At 39.2% G+C, this 21349-nt stretch overlaps 1 protein-coding gene and 1 pseudogene across 1 annotated transcript in view; one reads left to right on the top strand and one right to left on the bottom strand.

Moving 5' to 3' along the window:
* The window catches only part of TOP6BL (TOP6B like initiator of meiotic double strand breaks), an 89560-nt gene that overhangs the window by 60407 nt on the left and 7804 nt on the right, over positions 1 to 21349 (top strand). Inside the window, 4 exon segments of the mRNA XM_089914484.1 lie at positions 1634 to 1780; positions 5878 to 5999; positions 7840 to 7950; positions 11469 to 11567. Of these exon segments, the coding sequence (XP_089770610.1) occupies positions 1634 to 1780; positions 5878 to 5999; positions 7840 to 7950; positions 11469 to 11567 (479 nt within the window).
* On the bottom strand, positions 12082 to 17471 carry LOC149748672 (histone H3-like centromeric protein A pseudogene; annotated as a pseudogene).

Genomic DNA, 21349 nt, shown 5'->3' with positions numbered 1-21349 from the left:
GTTAATAATCTACCTGGGCTCTCATGAACTTTAATTACCTGTGATCCTTGAGAGTGAAGAAAAAAAAAAAAGACCTTTTTAAACTCTAGCAAGAAAACAGTGAGATCTCTGTGTCCACATAAATAAATGTGTGTCTATGTGTACCTTATAAATATAAGGTGTCTCTGCCTCCAAATGGCACTGCCAAGATTGGTTTGTGGATGAGCTCTGTTTAATTGGCTTAAGAGAAATTAAGCGCTCATATAAACTCTCAGAAATATAAAAGAAACTCCAGAATGAATTTCAGTTTCACGTGTTATGGGAAACATTCAGTACTGAATGGATATCTGGTATTGAAGCTAGCTTAAACTTGTTGGTTTGATTAATGTAGACATGTCTTTAGAGTCATCAGTGTTAAGTATAATACTTGTACCTAGGCTTATTTTGAGATCAAATAAGACCATATTATATCTGTTGCAAATTTGTCAGCAAGGAAAATATCTTGCTATGATGAAATTTTAAGTAAATGTAAATAAGATAAGAGCCTTTAGGTAAACTCTATAGGAATAATTATGTTTGGGAATGTCTATCTAGAATAGTTTCTCCAGATTTTGATAACCATGTTCTGCCTGCTGTCTGCCACACACAGTGGGGTATCACTCCAGGACCTTGCTTCAGACATGTAAGATCCCCCTATCCATTAAACCATTGATGTCACTGAAAAAAAAAAATAATAATTTTTGGTCTTAACAGATGGGATGTCATGCTATCAGGATTTTTTAAATCTCGAGGGCTCTCCATATCTCCTTTTCTCTTTCATTTTTATTTTCATGCTTTGTTGATTTCCTTCATTTTTTGCCAATTTGTGATGCCTAAACTTGCTCAGTTAATTTTGGAAATGAATAGCATAGAAAATGTCCGCACATGTCACCTTCCCTCATTACAGAATCAGGATCCACATGGAGGTACTTCTCTATATGGATCTGGATGGAATTTAGGACTATAGTGATTATATTCTAGAAAAAGACCATAGGGATCAGATTACTTGGGGATACGAATATTATATAGCACTGTGGTTAAGAGCACAGATTTTGGAGTTAGTCTAAAACAGTTCCACCACTTCTTGTCTCATGTTGGGCAATGTATTTAACCTACCTGTGCCTCTTTTCTTGCCTGTAAAAGAGCATAAGACTATGTCCCATACCATAGTGCGGTGAAGTCTGAATGTTGAGATAATACATGCCAAGAATTTAATGTGGTACGTGGCACGTGGTAAGCGTTCAATACAAGTTAGCTGTTGTCATTACTCTTACTAGCTATACCTACTTTTTACTAGCCTCTTATTAGTGATACCTACCTTAGAAAGTTACATGAGGAGTGAATGAATTTACTGTATAATACTTCCCAGTAAATTCTAAGGAATGCTGTTTGGTTTGCATTTTATACACCCAGTTGTTATTTTGATGTTCTTCCTGTGAGTCACTATTATTTACTTTTATCATGTGGGTAGAGAAACAGATTCAGGAGGAGAAGGGAGTGTTCAAATTTAGATTTATCTCAGATCCCTCTTTGTTTGAGGTATAGGTTCTTTATTCACTTAGCATTTTGAGGGCTTTACTTATCTTAGGATACTCTGTAATATCTTGTCCTCTAGATTTGGTGCTTCCAGATGTGAGTTATCAGGTGGAATCCAGTGAGGGGGATCAGACTCAGAATATGGACCCCCAGGGACAAACTCTGCTGCTTTTTCTCTTTGTGGACTTCCACAGCGGATTTCCAGTCCAGAAAATGGAACTCTGGGGTAGGTATAGGAGAGTGGGGCTGCCAGTTTGGGTGTGCTTAAATGTTAAGAGAATAAAGAAAGGAGACTTTACATGATGCATAAATCTGAATAGATGTGTTTCTGTAAAATAACTCATTTCAATGAAAAACCTTGCTTAAATAAGTTAAAAAAATTATATGCTCTATGTGAAAGATCTATATCTTGAAGCATCACTTAGATGATGACATTCCCAGATTTGGTTGACCAGAAATCAGCAGACACTTCCTGTTGGTCCCTCCAGAGTATATTACCTTAGATGGGTAGTTCTCAACCTCAGCTGCACAATATATTACCTGGGGAGCTTCTAAAAAATGCCCAAACCTCACCCCCCAGAGATTTGGGTTTCCTTGGATTGAGGTGGGCCTCAGGTATCAGTATGTTTTTAAAGCTTTTCAGGCTTGAGAACTGTTCACCACCCTACTGCTTTTCCAAGTGGAATCAAGAAAGTTATCAGTTTTACTTGGCCTTAATGCAACATCTCAGATTGAACACGAGGTGCTGTGGGAGTACATTGGTATGAATGGCTTTGTGTGATTGCCACATCAACCTCTGGAAAGGGAGAAATTGTCCTTGTTCAGGCATACAAATGCCTTTGGCCTTTATCTAGCAGATAGGTGATAACCTGTTATCAGAAGGTTCTCTCTGTTAGTGGTAAAGCAGTGATTTCACTGTTCTGTGGTCTGTGAAACACACGCATCAGAATCACCTGGAGTATTTGAAAATGTGCAGCTTCCTGGGCAAGGATTAACTCATTGTTTTGCTAATGTAAAAATCTGGTATGGCTCAAGAATATGCATTTTAAACAAGATTCTCAGGTGATTCCTAAACATAGTAAAGTTTGAAAACCACTGAGTATGAGTATGAGAGTTGGCTTATGCATTTTTTTTTTTTTTTTTTTTTTTTCGGTACGCGAGCCTCTCACTGTTGTGGCCTCTCCCATTGCGGAGCAGAGGCTCCAGACGTGCAGGCTCAGCGGCCATGGCTCACGGGCCCAGCCACTCCGTGGCATGTGGGATCTTCCCGGACCGGGGCACGGACCTGTGTCCCCTGCATCGGCAGGTGGACTCTCAACCACTGCGCCACCAGGGAAGCCCGGCTTATGCATTTTAATCCAATAAAGCCTGAGACATAAATTTAAGTGTTTCTCAGTGCCCTCCTAAACTTTGAAGGAAGAAGCAAGAAGTGGAGCTTATAAATGTCTGGGGAAATGTTCATAAGCCTTCCTTTTGGTGTTCCTGATATGTTTCTGGGTTATTCTTTCTTTGTGGGCGACTGTTTTTTCTTGGGACTTTACTCTCTAGGCATTCCAGTGCTATTTGGTGTGGCCCTGCTTCCACTGAGTCATAAGAGAAATGAGACAGCTTACAACACCAGATCAGAAGACCTCACATTGCTGCCAACTATTGGTTGAACCTGTGGGATTCTTTCTACTGCCAGCCTTGCATGCCTCTCCTACCTTTTTCCATCATGTATATATTCTTTAGGAGAGAAGCACTGCTTTCCAGGGCTCTGGCTTGTAACTCTTTTATTTGAGGAGCTGGTGTTCTCTGGTGCCCCACTGTTCCATTCATTAAGGCCCTGGAATGGGAACATAGAAGAGACTCAAACTAATGAGGCTTCCAGCAAGGAGGTCAAAGGTGAGAATGCCTAGGGCTATTATCCCACCTGTGCTGGCATGGACAAAGACTCAGAAGCAGCTTAGAATGGTGGAAAGGACTTCAGGGTACAATCAAGAGACCTGGGTTTAATTTTAGTACTGCTACCAAATTCCTTAATGATTTTTTGGGAAGCAAGTTGCATAAATCATCTGATCCTTCCTTTTCATATATTTAACATGAGATTGTTAGACTAGGTGCTATCAAAGGCCCTTCCAAGTCTAAAGACCCTCTTAAGATGTAAGATCTGATATCTTTGGCAGTTTTTTTTTTTTTTTTTTTAAGGTTGGTCTGCTAGAGGGAGCACCATGTTCAGTCTTCCCTAGGATGACATAAAATCTGGTACCACATTCTGAATCCTATTAAACATACTTCCTCAGAAACCAGGGTTACTATCGTTATTATAATACTGTGATAGTTTGTACACCTCTGTGTAGCTTGACTCTGAAGGCCTGCAGCATCTCAGGTAGTGGTACTCAGTACTGGATTAAACAGAAATCCATCACTGCATTAGTAAACATAGTAGTTATCTTTTAAAATTTCCTTATACATCTGAGAGTTCAGGACTAGCCTTTGAAGAAGATGCACTGTAAGGGTAGGTAGGTATAGATACATGGATATAGATATATGTAGTAATTTTATTTTCTTTTCCCCCTCTTCTTTCTCAGATCCTTGAAAGCTTTCTCCAGAGCTCCTTTTAGGAAACAGCTTGTGCAGAACTACAGTCTGTTTCCATGTGTCTTAAAAAAGAAATCACTTAACTGGCCTTCTGCCTACCTTGTCATGGTAACTTTTCTATGATTAACTCATTTTGCCACAGTGTTAAAGGCATCTGGTGGTATCAGCAGTTTTAGGGATGAAACTATAGCTTTTTAATTAAATGTCTGCTTTCAAAGGGGCTTCAACTGATTTCTTAAGGCTATTCTTAGGACCAAACTATAGAAAATAGTAATCCACATGATATCATAGCAATAGCGATATTTTCTCTTTGAATATTGCAATGTACATTTCAAAACACTTTATATATATTATCCCAGTTTATCTGCACAAAATACCCATGAGAGCAGGTGGTATAAAGGCACTTTCTGTACTAAAATGAGAAAAGTGAAGTGACTTGGTCACTATTAGTTGATAGTAAAATTGATGCTAGAATCTATATTCTCTTGATTCCAGTTCCAGACCCCTTTTGAGCAGAGCAATTCTTCCCCTCCCTTCCAGGAAAGCATCATGGTACCTTGTGGTAGAAAATGTTCCTTCTGACTTGCATTTTTTTTTCTGACTTGCATTTTAATTGCAGCCCTGAGAAAAGCCAGCCAGCTTTACCTTTGAACAGACCATACAGGGAGTAGAAAAACACTGAAAGAAGAACGATTAATTAAGAAGCATTTTCTCCAGGTGCCCCCAAAAGTAAATTTGTCTTCCTGTATTGGTTGTATCAGGATCATCAATGCTGGCATATTGTTTAATGACGTATTTTGCCCATCGGTCTCACATGTTAGCTTTTCTGAAGGATGCTGAGCAGTGGTGCCTATGGTTACTTTATCAGAGATAGTCCCTCATTTAAAAAGACCTTATACCAGCAATTCTCAGATTGTGAGTTTTAACTTTTTCTTTAAATAAATTTATTTCATTTATTTACTTTTGGCTGCATTGGGTCTTTGTTGCTGTGTGCGGGCTTTCTCTAGTTGTGGCGAGTGGGGGCAACTCTTTGTTGCGGTTCGTGGGCTTCTCATTGCGGTGGCTTCTCTTGTTTCAGAGCACAGGCTCTAGGCACGTGGGCTCAGTAGTTGTGGCACATGGGCTCAGTCACAGGCCCTAGAGCGCAGCCTCAGCAGTTGTGCTGCACGGGCTTAGTTGCTCCACAGCATATGGGATTCTTCCCGGACCAGGGCTCGGACATGTGTCTCCTGCATTGGCAGGCGGATTCTTAACCACTGCGCCACCAGGGAAGCCCTTAACTTTTTCTCTACCACAGCGTATCTAAAAGGATTGATACCCTGACAGTAGCAGTGGCTCACCATAACAGTGACGCTCAAATAGGAACAGAGTAGAGTTAGACATACTCTCCAGGAGGTTTTTCCTTTCCTTTGGGAGCCACCAGTGTCATTATTTATAGTATATAGCATATATTTCTGTTTCTGATGTGAATTAAACAGGATCCCTCATTTGATTCTTCAAAAATAATGTCATTCTTCACTTTAATTTTAGTGAGCTTTCGTTCATTTGTAAATGGGAATTGGGTAGGTTTGTAAATTGCTGGGGGTTTTTGTCTAAAAAAGTAATTATCTCTGGATAGGCAGAAGTGGCTTCCTTTTTCAAGTGGCCTCTTTCCCATTCTCAGCCCTGACTCACAGCATATGAACAGCAGTCTTGAAGTGGTCATTCTCACTCAAGGCTTACCAACATTTTCCCTCCCCTTAGGAGTCCACACTTTGCTCACAACTCATCTCAGTGCCATTCTCACGGAGAGCCACAGTGTGGTGCAAGATTCCATCCAGGTCGCTGTGGACCAGGCCTTGGAGCAGCATCACCAGGCTGTCAAGGTAATAAGAAATTCACAACTCCCTTTCTCCTTTCTCTAAGAAAAAGATAGAGTATATGGCAGACAGGGCCTGAGAGCCCTTCCTCCCTGAATGCTTCTTCCTCTCTTTGGTCATCTGGGCTGATCTTTTTAAAAATATTTACTTATTTTTTTGGTTGCACCGGGTCTTGGTTGCGGCATGCATGTGGCAGCTAGTTCCCTGGCCAGGGATCGAACCTGGGCCCCCTGCATTGGGAGTGTGGAGTCTTCACCACTGCGCCACCAGGGAAGTCCCCACCTGGGCTGGTCTTATAAACTGCATCTAGCCTAGGAACTCGGGCTTTAACTTAGATGGGTCACTGTAACCAGCTTGCTTAGTCTTATCTCCTAGTAGGTGAGTTTGAATAAATATGGGCAGAACAGTAGACCAGGGAAAATGACTGATAACATACTCTTTTCTTTTCTTTTTTTTTTGAGTGTGAACAAATTTTATTTTTTTTTTGGAACACGTGACTTACGATGTGAGTGTGTTTTTTCACAAGCAAAATGAGCTTGGTTTTGCCTGCCTGTTAGTTTTTTTTCACCACTTCCATTATACCAGGGGACAGGAAAACATTTATAAAAGAGGAACAGTAAACACTGAACCCAGGACACTATATTCATTCTAGGTAGTTTTACACCTTGAAGTATTTTTGTATATTAATTTGTAGTGTCATTAATGTCTTCTTCCCTCTTTCACACATTGAAGTGCTATATTATTGACTATAAGTTCTGGATAAATTGAAAGCACATGCATGCACTTGGCCTGAAATTTTTTTTTATTGAAGTATAGTCAATTTACAATGTTGTGTTAATTACTGCTATACAGCAAAGTGATTCAGTTATACATATATATACATTCTTTTTTTTATATTCTCTTTCATTATGGTTTATCATATGATATTGAATATAGTTCTCTGTGCTATACAGGACTTTGTTGTTTATCCATCCTATATATAAAAGCTTACATCAATGTATATCTTTCTTATCTATATATTTCCCCTTCCCACACATGTGTCTAGAGCTGCTGTTTCACTAAATCTTACATTCTTCCCCCATTTCCTAATCCTTTATAACATCACTTTGTCTTCTTACCTGACCTTTTTTTTTTTTCTTCATGATTCAGGCCAGAGTTTTTTTTCTTTTTTTTTTAATGTCGAGCCTTCTTTTAATTTATTTATTTTTATTTTTGGCTGTGTTGGGTCTTCGTTTCTGTGCGAGGGCTTTCTCTAGTTGTGGCAAGTGACGGCCACTCTTCATCGCGGTGCGCGGGCCTCTCACTGTTGTGGCCTCTCTTGTTGCGGAGCACAGGCTCCAGACGCGCAGGCTCAGTAGTTGTGGCTCACGGGCCTAGTTGCTCCGTGGCATGTGGGATCTTCCCAGACCAGGGCTCGAACCCGTGTCCCCTGCATTAGCAGGCAGATTCTCAACCACTGCGCCACCAGGGAAGCCCCTTACCTGACTTTTTGAATCCCTCCATCCTGTGTACTTTTGGTAACACATTTCTTACTTCATATGGCCTCCTTTTCAGGGAAAAGACAACTATACTAAAAGAGGAAAGCTTAAAGCTTTTTGTTTTTTAATAATAAGTATATCTGTTTTGTTGCTCAGTGTCTTGCTGCGTGTCTTTTCTGAATGTATCTATGTCAATAAGTCTAAGTGTCCTTTGTATGTCATGATCTCAGTAAGTATTTTTGGTGGAGGGGGAAGAATTTTTGAAATCCTGCTCTGACTAAAATCTTTGGTCCCTTTGGGATTCTCTGAACCAGCAGTTTGGTATTATTATAAACTGCGGCCTCCCACTTCCTTGTTTTATTCTCTAGGCTCATCAGAAACTACAGGCCTCACTCTCAGTGGCTGTGAATTCCATCATGAGTATCATGACTGGAAGCACCAGCAGCAGCTTCCGAAAGACATGCCTCCAGACGCTTCAAGTTAGTAAGAGATTGGGGATGCTTAAAAGTGCCAGGGTTTTAATGACATTCTACTACCTATCTTAGTAATATGTGCAGTGCTCTTAGAAACATTATTTACTTTGATCCTCCTATGATTCTACATAAGTGTTTTAAGAAATGTTTGTTGAATGGATAGTGATGTATATACTATTTTATAAATGAGAAAACGAGTTATTTAAAATTTCTGTTTCCTTTCGATCATACAGGTAGTTATAAGCAGAGCTAGGATTAGATCAGTGATTCCCAATTTCTTACTGAAGAATGTTCTGTTACCTCATGGCAACAGAATATACTGAAAATAACTGAGCAACCATAAGCATTACATGTGTTTGGCAGTATGGAATAGTGTAACAAGGTTTGGAATCAAAGGCCTGAGTTCAAATTTTGGCTCATTTGTTTACTAGCTAGGTGGACTTAGGCCTGTACTGAACTTCTCTGAGTTTCATCTACAAATTAGAAAAAAATAATAGTACCTCACAGGGTTATTATGAAGTTGAGAGCTAAGTGTCAACCTGCATAACACATTGTAGATTCTTTTTTAATGCTAAAGTTTTAAGTTTTAATACATTTCATCTTAAATGGTCTTAAGTAGTATGCAATGGCTAGTATTTTATTTTATTTTTTTGAATTTTATTTTATTTATTTTTTTAATACAGCAGGTTCTTATTAGTTATCTATTTTATACGTATTAGTGTATATATGTCAATCCCAATCTCCCAGTTCATCCCACCCCACCCCCCACCCCTGCTTCCCCCACTTGGTGTCCATACATTTGTTCTCTACATCTGTGTCTCTATTTCTGCCTTGCAAACTGGTTCATCTCTACTATTTTTCTAGATTCCACATATATGTGTTAATATACGATATTTGTTTTCTCTTTCTGACTTACCTCACTCTGTGTGACAGTCTCTACAAATGACTCAAGTTCATTCCTTTTTATTGCTGAGTAGTATTCCACTGTATATATGTACCACATCTTCTTTATCCATTCGTCTGTTGGTGGGCATTTAGGTTGTTTTCATGACCTGGCTATTGTAAATAGTGCTGCAGTGAACAATGGGGTGCATGTGTCTTTTTGAATTATGGTTTTCTCTGGGTATATGCCCAGTAGTGGGATTGCTGGGTCATATGGTAATTCTATTTTTAGTTTTTTAAGGAACCTCCATACTGTTCTCCATAGTGGCTGTATCAATTTACATTCCCACCAACAGTACAAGAGGGTTCCCTTTTCTCCACACCCTGTCCAGCATTTGTAGATTTTCTGATGATGCCCATTCTAACTGGTGTGAGGTGATACCCCATTGTAGTTTTGATTTGCATTTCTCTAATGATTAGTGATGTTGAGCAGCTTTTCATGTGCCTCTTGGCCATCTGTATGTCTTCTTTGGAGAAATGTCTATTTAGGTCTTCTGCCCATTTTTACACATGGTAGATTCTTAGTAAATGTTGGTTTTTTTCCTTCCTTCCTTCCAGTGTGTGCTGACCAAATTATCAGGGGGTAACACATTCTTTCCATGTCACTTCATTTTTTTGTACTTTTTTTCTTGAAAAGATAGTGTAATATACATAAAATTTAAAATAATAACTAATAAACTTTATCACTTAATTTTTGCATATTATCTCATATACATTATACTATATAGTCATAACCAAAGTATTTTATATTCATATATAATTTGACCTTTTCCCCTATTTCAACAGTCTTAAAATTTGTATTGGTTAACCAATATTCAACTGTATTAGTTTAATCTAATTTAATAAACCATTCCCCTAATGACAGACATTTAAGTTGTTTACATTTTTTCTGCCAACCAGTAGTGCTTCAGTTAATACCTATATGTGATTGCTTGCTTCTTTTGAATTATTTCCTAGAATAAATTTCTATAAATGGTAATGGGTCAAAATGTATAACACCTTTATAATCTAGTGCATCTTCTCACAGCTTCAACTTTCTGGGTCACGTGGGTAGCACAGTGAAAGTCAGCCCTAACTTTCATACTACCTGGCTATGAGATCTTGGGTGGGTCACTTCTCCTTTTTGAATTTCAGTTGTCTCATCTATAAAATTAGTGTGTTCATCCCCAAGTTCCCCAGGGCTGCTCCTTTATAGTCAGGGGTAGCACCACAATTTTGGGGGCCCTTGAAAAATGCAAAAAAGGGGGGAAGCAGTAAAGATAGTAAAGTATAAAGCTTTTAAATTTCTTCTGCAGTTTCATTTGACTTGTCTGGTGTTTTTTATTTGCTAGTTAATGTTCTAAGTAAAGAAAAATTAAAATTTTACATTATTTGTATAAATTTTATCATTCATTTTCATTCTGTGTGGTGCCAGTTTTAAATGCAAATATAAGAGCATTTAAGTGGTATGTAGCATTACTGAAATTATGCAATTTATATTTCATTGCTCGAGCATGCATATGTATTTTGTTCTAAATAGAATTATGGAAAGCTGCATGAAACTGTAACTGAGCAGGAGCCTATGGTGCCTTTCCTATAGGGGAAGACCCCTCCACCCATGCCCTCTGCTTTAGCTCCTCTCTGAGGTACCTAGATAAAAGTATATGATGCACATTTCCTGAGTTGTTTTATATGTTTTAAAAACCCTCACCGAATGGAGGATTCTAACTACTTGATGACCATGAGCAGTAGCCCCCAGACCTACTGGAGCCCGAAGACTGATAAAGTTAACTCCTGTGACACCACCCTGTTACCTTACCATCCACCAATCAGAGAATTGTGCATGAGCTGATCACATAACCTGCGACTCCCTCCTTCACCTGGCCTTTAAAAATACCCCCCTGAAACCCATCAGGGAGTTCAGGTTTTTTGGAGCATTAGCTACCCTGGACTCCTTGTATGGTGCCTTACAATAAACACTGCACTTTCCTTCATGACATACATACATACATACATACATAAAAATAAAATGAAATGAAATGAGTGTGTTGTATTAGGTGATTACTCTGGCCCCTTTTAACTCTAATATCCTATCAATACAATTCTATACTAAAAAGTAGAGGCTGTTACCCATTTCTTAATGGATGCAAACTAAATTACTGTTCCTTTCCTCCCTGAAAGATTTATCTGGGGAAAAGTTCCTATATCAACCTTAGTTGTTCAGTAGAACCTCTGCTCTCTTGGAACTTGTTTTAAAGGAGAGCAGTTTATATAACCTCCTCACGAACAGATGAATCTCTGGGATATTTATCTTCTATGGAGATAGGAGAACAAAGACCTTGTTTGAAAGATCTTGCTTAGGTAACAGAAATTGGAAGATATATGGGAGCCACAACTACCTGTCTCATGTGAAGTATCCCAGACCTTCTTTCTACTTATCCTGTGTCCACAAGAACTAAGGAAACTTCTAACACAACATGAAGGATGTCAGTGGTTTGCCTTTCTATTAGTCTCGATCTCTCCCCACGTAAACTTCCTGTGGGTACTTACCCTTTGGTTGCCAGTACTGGAACTCAACATATTCTGTCTCTGGCCCATTTTAGGCAGCTGACACACAGGAATTTGGGACCAAGCTGCATAAATCATTTCATGAGATCACCCAGAACCGATTTCTTCACCACTGCTCACGTGAGGTGAAGCAGGTAACTGTAAAGTAATAATAGGTACTTTGGTGGAAATCTTCCATATTGATGTATGAGAACCCTGAGTACGCAATGGGTAGGTGTAGTACTTTAGACTGCACAATCTGAGGTTAGCCTTTTAGCAAGGAAGCCTGTGGTTTAGAAAAACTTTATAGAACATGTTATTACATAGAGGTTAAGAGCATGGTTAGAGATGTCACTTGAATTCCATTTCTGCCACAAACTAGTTGCATGGTATTATTATAGAAGCTATTTATTCCAAGTCTCACTTTCTTTATCAGTAAAATAAGAATGATGCACACCTAAAATGATCGTTGTGAGGTTTGAATAAGATAATGTAAGTAAACTGCTAAGCACATAGCTACTTTTATGAGGATGATGATATGATGGAATTCCTATGCTTAGTTTTGCCTAATGAAAAACATACTTTTATCTATTTACCTTTTTGGATGCTGGAGATACAGAGTTGCATTAGTTGGGGTCTCTGCCCTCATGGAGGTCAGATAGTTATAGGCTCCTCTAATGAGTGAAGAGAAATCACAGCTGGGAAATTTTATGTATTTCCAGATTCTGGGTGTAGGTAGTAGTAGTGTTTCAGCTGAAGCCCACTTTTCTGGCTCTCTTGGCAACCATCAGCAGGATTGACTTTTCTGGAATTAAAGTATAAGATGAGTAAATAAAAGAGGTTAAGAGGGAAATGATTATACAGCGGCTTCTGGCCAAGATAGAGTAACAGGGACCAGATTTACCCTCCTGCCTGAAATAACCAAAAATCTGGACAATAACAAAAAAAAAAACCAACATATGAAACAATGGTTCTCGAGACATTGGGCCTCAGACAATGGATGGGATAGTCATTCCTGAGAGATGGAAAACAACGAAGTGAGCTCTATGAATGCCATTGCACACTGCTTAGAGAAAGTACAGAGACTGTGGAACAGGGAGAAGGAATCCAGGCAGAGCCTCATGGTGTCCCTGAGTTGAATAGATGAAGCTAGGAATCCAGGGATGCTAAGGCAGCTTAAGCTTTCAGGGCAGAGTACCAGAGAAGAGAGAGCTGCACAGAGAGAGAATTCTGGAGATCTGCAGAGGCTCCTCTCTCTAGTATTCAGTTGAGTACTGATCAGCTCATTCATGTGAAGAAACTGTCCAGGTAAAGAACCACTCAGAAGGATTACAGGGGACAATAGGCAGAGCTTACACAGGGCTGGGAATAGTGCCTATTTCCATCAACCAGAGAGCAAAGTCTCATAATTTATGGAGCATCAGGTAAAATACTAGGAATAGTCTTGCCTCAGAAATGAAAAAAAATTACACCTACAATAAACACTCCTTGGTTCTGCCTAACAAAGCTCAAAAGCAGAAGCAAGACCTAAAAGGATCAGGTGGTTTCCAAGTAATTCAGTGGCATCTCAGAACAAAGTTCAAGAATATTTATAGGAATACAAAAATATCTAGCACCCACCAAGGTAAATTCATACTGCCTTGAATCTAATAAAAAAAATAGCAGACATGCTAAGAAGCAGGAAAATACAACCCACAATGAAGAGAAAACTCAATCAATTGATCAATCAATCAATCCAAACTGATCCAGAACTGACATGGAAGATAAAATTAGTAGACAAAAAACAGTTATTCTTATAACTGTATTCCATATGTTCAGGAGACTAGAGGAAAGATTGAACATATTCGTTAGAGATGTGGAAGGTATAAAAAAGAAACAAACTTTAAGGGGAAAACTAATGTCTCTGAGGTGAAAATTATACTGGTTACACCGAATAGTATCAATAGCACATTAGACACTTAAGGAAAAACACATAGCAATAGAAACTATCTGAAATTAAACACAGAGCGGGCTTCCCTGGTGGCTCAGTGGTTAAGAATCCACCTGCCAATGCAGGGAACATGGGTTCGATCCCTGTGTGGCCCGTGAGCCACAACTACTGAGCCTGCATGCCACAACTACTGAAGCCCACGTGCCTAGAGCCCATGTTCTGCAACAAGTGAAGCCACTTCAATGGGAAGCCTGCACACCACAACAAAGAGTAGACCCTGCTCACCGCAACTTGGGAAAGCCTGCGCGCAGCAACGAAGACCCAACACAGCCAAAAATAAATAAACAAATAAATTAAAAAAATTAAACACAGAGGTTAAAATAATAATAGACCATTGAGCATCTTTGAGTTATAGGACAACTTCACATAGGCTAATACATGTATAATTAGAGAATCTGAAGAAGCAGCAGAGGCAGAAATATATTTGAAGAAATAATGGCTGAAATTTTTCCAAATTTGATGAAATCTATTAATCGTACAGATCCAAGAATCTCAACAAACTCCAAGCCTAAGAAGCAAAGAAAACTACACCAAGGCACATCATAATTAAATTGGTTAGAACCAGTGGTAAAAAGAAATCTTAAAAACAAACAGAGACCAAAAAAAACACACCTTGTTATGTAATACAAGGAAACAAAGATAAGGATTACAGCAAGTTTCTCATCAGAAACCGTATACGCTAGAAGAAAATGGAATAACATCTTTATAGTACTGAAAAAAACCAAAAACCTGTCAACCTAGAATTCTTTACCCAACAAAAGTATCCTTAAAAACAAATATGAAATGAGGACTTTTTATGACATACAAGAGATGAAAGAATTCATTATCTGCAGACAAGAAATATAAATGTAAAAGAAGTCCTTCAAGCAGAAGATGATACCAGATGGAAACCTGGGTCTACACAAAGGAATGACGAGTACTTAAAATGGTAACTATGTGGATAAATATAAAGACTTTTCTTATTATTTAAATCTCTTTAAAACATAATTAACTTTTTAAAGCAAAAACAGTAATAATGTATTTTGAGGTCTATAACCTATGTTAGAAGTAAAGTGTATGACAACAGTAGCACACAGACCAGGAGGAGAGAAATGGAGATGTATAGTTGTAAGGATTTATGCTATCTGTGGGGTGGTATAATATTACTTGAATAATATTACTTGAATAAATTACTTGAATTCCTTTGATGAAAGGAACCATCAAAATAACACATCCAGGAGTTATACCTAATAATCCAAGAAAGGAGATAAAATGGAATCATAAAAAATATTCAACCCTCAAGAGAATGAGAAGACAAGCCACAGGCTGGAAGAAGATATTTACAAGACACCTCTGATTAAAGGACTATTATCCAAAATACACAAAGAACTCTTAAAAATCAACAACAAGAAAAAGAATTTTTTTATAGTCATAGATAGATAAGCTTTATTCCAATGTCTACATAAAATTGAGTTGATGTCCAACAGGAAAAGTTTTTTCCAAAGGGTTAAGATTTATCAAACAACAGAACTTGGTCCTTTTCCCTTTAGTTTGTCTCAATTCAGTTGGCTGACACATCATTATTAGTATCCACCCTTACTAATCATTTTCACCACACACAATATCTAAAAGTCTTCGGGTGGCACTTCCCATTTCTCTGGAAATCTCTTAAACTGCTTTCAGTTACAAGAGATGGGCAAGGTTTTTATCTGCTCATACTCTACTCAACTGGAGACAAAAACACATCCCTGAATTCTCTCATTTAAATTGTGGCTGTTGGCAAAGTGTCCAAATGAAGAACTTAACGTTAACACACAAAGAACACAGTATAATCTCTGTATAATAATAACTTTGCTTTAACTTTTTCTCATTAAAGAATTATTTTTATTATCTCTTCACAAGGAAGTTATAAAAAATACCTGTAAAAACATTGAAAAGGCTCTTAAAAGTCCTGGAATGAAAAATTCTGAAGTATAAATTATGATACATCGTCTGTGATTTGCAAATAAGAATAAAATAAATTCTACAAGCTAGAATTTATGAGTGATTTTTTTTTTTTTTTTTTTTTTTTGCGGTACGCGGGCCTCTCACTGTTGTGGCCTCTCCCGTTGCAGAGCACAGGCTCCGGATGCGCAGGCTCAGCGGCCGTGGTTCACGGGCCCAGCCGCTCCGCAGCATGTGGGATCTTCCCGGACCGGGGCACGAACCCGTATCCCCTGTATCGGCAGGCGGACTCTCAACCACTGTGCCACCAGGGAAGCCCTCTGAGTGATTTTGATAGGAATTTACCAGAAGGAGCCAGAACATCAAACCTTAACGATTTCCTATTTTCATCCCAATTGAGTTTTTGAAAAGCTATATAATCTGTCGACACGCACAATCCACACAGGAACTTGCTGCTGCCACTAATGATGAAGTCAATCTGAAGGACAGAGATTTGTATGCTGGAGGCGCCAGGCTCTTCCATGCAACTGATTGAAGTGGTTGTCTCTTATTTTTTCCCTTATGTTTTAAATAGAAGTAAATATACATATGGTAAAAAATTTAAATGGTACAGAAAGATCTAAAATAATCAGTAAATATCCTTTTCTCCCATAACCTAGAAAATCTGATGTCTTCCAAATCATCAGTCGTATGAATAATTTGCAAAGTGAAGTCAAACTTGGAGTCTCCTCATCTGAAAATTATTCTCAGGACTTTCGGAATGTGTTGATTCTGTCATATATTTCTTCTGTTACAGAGGAAAGCCATGCAGTCTTCTTAAAAAAAACTAATTACAAAAGCAACACGCACACTCTGCTCAGAGACAGCAAGTCCAGGCAGCACCTTGTACAGGATCTGGTCCTGGTTACGGGCAGATTCCCTGGTATCATCCAGAGTCACGGGCGGCAGGAGCTCAGCCGAGCCCTTCCTGAATGCCTCGGATCCTCCTGGCCAGTGGCACATCCTTTGGGAAGAGAGTGACGCGGCTGGCATGTAAGGAGAGGAGATAGGCATCCTCAAAGAGATGAACTAGAAACGCTTCTGCTGCCTCTTGTAGGGCCAACATGGCCTGAGCTTGCCAACTGAAGTCCACACCACGAGTGAATTTAACACATATTTATCTTGCCAGGCGGCAGAAGGGGGTTCTTCCTTAACAACAGGTGTGTGGTCTTCTCAAGAGTTCGGATCTCCTTCAGAACCCAATGTCTCCGGCGAGCAAGTCGACGGGAGGAAGTGCCTAAGTATGGGCCCGGCCGGGTGGCGGCAGGAGCCGGGCTCACGGTGCACCTCCTTGGGGCTTCGGGCTTGCGGATCCATTGGCGTGGGCCCATGGCTGGCGCTCAGGGTTGCGGACCCGCGGCTCCTTCTCGGCCTTCCGGGTCCAGAGGCAGAGGCTGGCGTCCAGGTGAGGGCCAGCAGCACCCCGGCCGCATGCCCCGGCTGGGTGGCGTTCAAATTGCCCGCTCCACCATGGATTCACTCAACAAAAATTTTTAAATGGGTCAAAGACCTTAACAGATACCTCACGAAAAATGGCATCAGATAGCAAATAAGCACATGAAAAGATGGTCCACATCATATGTCATCAGGGAAATGTAAATTAAAACAACAGTGAGATATCACTACGCACTTACCAGAAGGGCCAAAATCCAAATGCTGGCAAAGATGTGGAACAACAGGAACTCTCATTTATTGCTGGTGGGAATGCAAAATAGTACAGCTACTTTGGAAGACAGTTGGGCAGTTTTGTATAAAACTAAACCTACTCTTACCATGTGATCCAGTAATCATGCTCCTTGGTATTTACCCAAAGGAGTTACAACTTAGGTCCACACAGAAACTTGTACACAGATGTTTACAGCAGCCTTCTTCATAATTGCCAAAACTCGGAAGCAACCAAGATATCCATCAGTCTGTGAATGGATAAATAAACTGTGGTACATGCAGACAATGGAATATTACTCAGCGCTGAAAAAGAAATGAGCTATCATGCCATGAAAAGATATGAGGAAACTTAAATTCATATAAGTAAGTAAAAGGAAGCCAACCTGAAAAGGCAACATACTATATGATTCCAAATACAGTGCATGATATTCTGAAAAAGGCAAAACTCTGGAGACAGTAAAAAAAAATCAGTGGTTGTCAGGGGTTAGGAGGAAAGGAGGAATGAATAGGGGGAGAACAGAGGACTTTTAGGGCAGTGAAATTATTCTATTTGATAGTATAATGGTAGATATGTATCATTATACATCTGTTTGAGCCCACAAAATATACACCAGGAGTGAACCCTAACATAAACTATGAAATTTGGATGATAATGATATGTCAGTGTAGGTTCATCAGTTGTAACAAATGTACCATTCCAGTGGGGGATGCTGATAATGGTAGAGGCATCAGTGGGGACAGAGGGAATATGGGAAATCTCTCTATCTTCTGCTCAATTTTGCTATGAACTTAAAACTGCTCTAGAAAATAATCTATCAAAAAATAATCTAAAAGAAGAAAAGGATGAAAAAGAAAAGGGAACAAAGAACAGATGAGACAAATAGAAAACAATAAGATGATATATTTAAACCCAGCCATATCCATTATCATATTAAATATAGTCTAAACAACCCAATTAAAAGGCAGAGATTGTTAGATTGAATAAAAAGCCAACTATATGCTGCCTACAAGAATCCCACTTTAAATATAAAGACAGAAACGGATTAAAAGTAAAAGAATAGAAAAAAGATATACCATGCTTACACTCATAAAAAGAGAGCTGGAGAGGGTATAGTAACATCAGACAAAGTAGAATTCAGAGCAAAGAATATTACTAGGGATAAAGAGGGTTACTTCATAATGATGAATATAATACAGTGAATACAATGAACACAATAGCTCTAAACACTCATAAAACTTTTTAGAGAGTTTTTAAATGCATGAAGCAAAATTAATAGAACTCTAAGGAGAAATGAAGTCCACAATTATATTGGGAGATCACGATATACCTCTCTCAGTAATTTGTAGAACAAGTAGACAGAAAAATCAGTAAGTTTGGGGACTTCCCTGGTGGCGCAGTGGTTAAGAATCCTCCTGCCGATGTAGGGGACACGGGTTCGATCCCTGGTCCCGGAAGATTCCCCCATGCCGTGGGGCAACTAAGCCCGTGCACCACAACTACTGAGTCTGCGCGCTAGAGCCTGCAAGCCACAACTACTGAGCCCACGTGCTGCAGCTACTGAAACCCGTACACCCAGAGCCCTTGCTCCACTACAAGAGAAGCCACCGCAATGAGAAGCCTGTGCACCGCAATGAAGAGTAGCCCCACCTCGCCACAACTAGAGAAAAAGCCTGTGTGCAGCAACAAAGACCCAACACAGCCAAAAAAAAAAAATTAGTAAGTTTGTAGAAGTCTCAAATAACACTATGAATTAACTTTACCTAACTGATATTTATAAAATACTCTGCCCAACCACAGTAGACTAGACTATACATTATTTCTAAGTATGCAAGGGACATATAGCAAGATAGACCGTATTCTGAGCCATTAAATACATCTCAATAAATTTTAAAGGATCTGAGTCATATAAAGTATGTTTTTGACCACAATAGAATTATATTTTATTATTTTATTATAATAAAATCAATAAGAAAAAGATATCTGGAAAACTCCAAATATTTGGAAACTAGATGACACACTTATAAATAACCCATGGATCAAGCACAAAATCAAAAGAGAAAGTAGAAAATTTTTTTTTTTTTTTTTGCTGTTCGCGGGCCTCTCACTGTGTGACCTCTCCCGTTGCGGAGCACAGGCTCCGGACGCGCAGGCTCAGTGGCCATGGCTCACGGGCCCAGCCGCTCCGCGGCATGTGGGATCTTCCCGGACCGGGGCACGAACCCGTGTCCCCTGCATCAGCAGGCGGACTCCCAACCACTGCGCCACCAGGGAAGCCCGAAAATATTTTAATTTAATTAAAATGGAAGTATATATTATCAAAATTTGTGAGACGTAGCTAATGCAGTACTTAGGAAAATACCTGTGTTAGAAAAGAAAAAGGTCTCGGGACTTCCCTGGTGGTTCAGTGGTTAAGACTCCATGTTTCCACTGCAGGGGCCAGGGGTTTGATCCCTGATTGGGGAACTAAGGTCTCACATGCCATGTGGTGCAGCCAAAAAGAAAAAGATAAAGAAAAAGGTCTTAAATCAATGACCTCAGCTTCCAACTTCAACTAGAATAAGAAGAGCAAATTAAACATAAACAGAAGTATGAAATAATAAAGATCAGAGTAGAAGTCAGTAAAATGGAAAAACAATAGAGAAAAAAAATCAGTGAAACATAAAGGTGGTTCATTGAGAAAGAAGAATAAGAGAAGACACAAATTGCCACTAATATCAGAAATTAGAGAGGTGGCATCAGATATTAAAAGGATTATCGGGGAATATTATGAACATTGCACTAAATTTGACAATTTAGATTAAATGGAAAATTCCTTGAGAGACATAAATTACCAAAGTTCACTCAAGAAGAAATAGCTCCATATACCTGGTAGTTTTATAGTATTAAAGAAGTTGAACTTTTATTTAAAAATCTTACCGTCATGTTCAGATTATTTTAAAACTCGCAAACCTCAATAATAAGAAAACAAACAGCCCAATTTTTTTAATTGGCAAAAGATTTGAACACACATTTTACAAAAGAAGATATACAAACAGCAAATAAACATACAAAAATATGGGGACTTCCCTGGTGGCGCAGTGGTTAAGAATCACCTGCCAATGCAGGGGACATGGGTTTGAACCCTGGTCCCGGAAGATCCCACATGCCGTGGAGAAACTAAGCCCGCGTGCCACAACTATTGAAGCCCGCGCGCCTGGAGCCTGTGCTCTGCAACAAGAGAAGCCACTGCAATGAGAAGCCCGCGCACCGCAACGAAAAGTAGCCGGCACTCACTGCAACTAGAGAAAGCCCATGCGCAGCAATGAAGACCCAATGCAGCCCCAAAATATAATTAATTAATTCATTAATTTAAAAAAACATACAAAAATATGCTCAACATTATTACTCATTAGGGAAGTGCAAATCAAAACCACAATGAAATAATATTTCACACCTACTTGTAATAAAAAGACTGACCATACCAGGTGTTGGCAAGGCTGTGCAGGAACTGGAACTCTTATACCCTATTTGTAGGAATAAAAAATGATACAACCACTTTGGAGAACAGTTTTGCAGTTTCTTAAAAAGTTAAATATACACCTGTCTCACGACCTAGCCATTCTACTTGTAGGTATTTACCCAAGAGAAATGAAAGCATATACGACACAAAAATGTATACACCAATGTTCACGGCACATCTACCATATTTGTAATAGCCAAAAACTGGAAACAACCTAGTGTCAACAGGTAAAAGAATAAATACACTGCAGCATGTCCATTCAGTGGAATACTACTCAGCAATAAAAGGAGTGAACTGTTGATACACACAGTAGGATGGATGAATCTCTAAATAGTCATGCTGAATGAAAAAACCTGGAAATACAAGAGTACATACTGCTTGACTGAATTTATAACAATTCTATAAAATGCCAATTACTCTGTAGTTACAGATCAGTGGTTGCTTGAAGACGGGAGGCATAGGAGTTGGAGGGAGTGGAGGAGTTATGAAGGGCAGAAGAAACTTTTGAGGGTGATGGATATGCTGGTTATCTTGATGGTTTCACAAGTATGTACATTTGCCAAAACTTATCAAATTGTACATTTTATAAAGATGCAATTCATTATATGTATGCAAGTTATATCTCAATAAAGTTGCTATAAAAATTATAGACACTGTTTCTGAGAGACACCTCTTCTGCCTCTCTCCCTCTCCTACTTCTGTTTGCCTGATAAGACGGGGAGGTTTGGGTACCTAGTCACCCAAGGATCACAGCATCTCATGGATTTGCCCACTCTCCTCTGCTTTGTAGCAGTGAAGCCCCTATAAATACTCCCTTCAC

The sequence above is a fragment of the Delphinapterus leucas genome, chromosome 7 (assembly GCF_059928025.1).
Source record: "Delphinapterus leucas isolate spDelLeu-1000000601 "Yukka" chromosome 7, BTC_Dleu_Yukka2, whole genome shotgun sequence".
Classification (NCBI taxonomy): Eukaryota; Metazoa; Chordata; class Mammalia; order Artiodactyla; family Monodontidae; genus Delphinapterus; species Delphinapterus leucas.
This window is presented reverse-complemented; position numbering and strand designations above follow the sequence as displayed.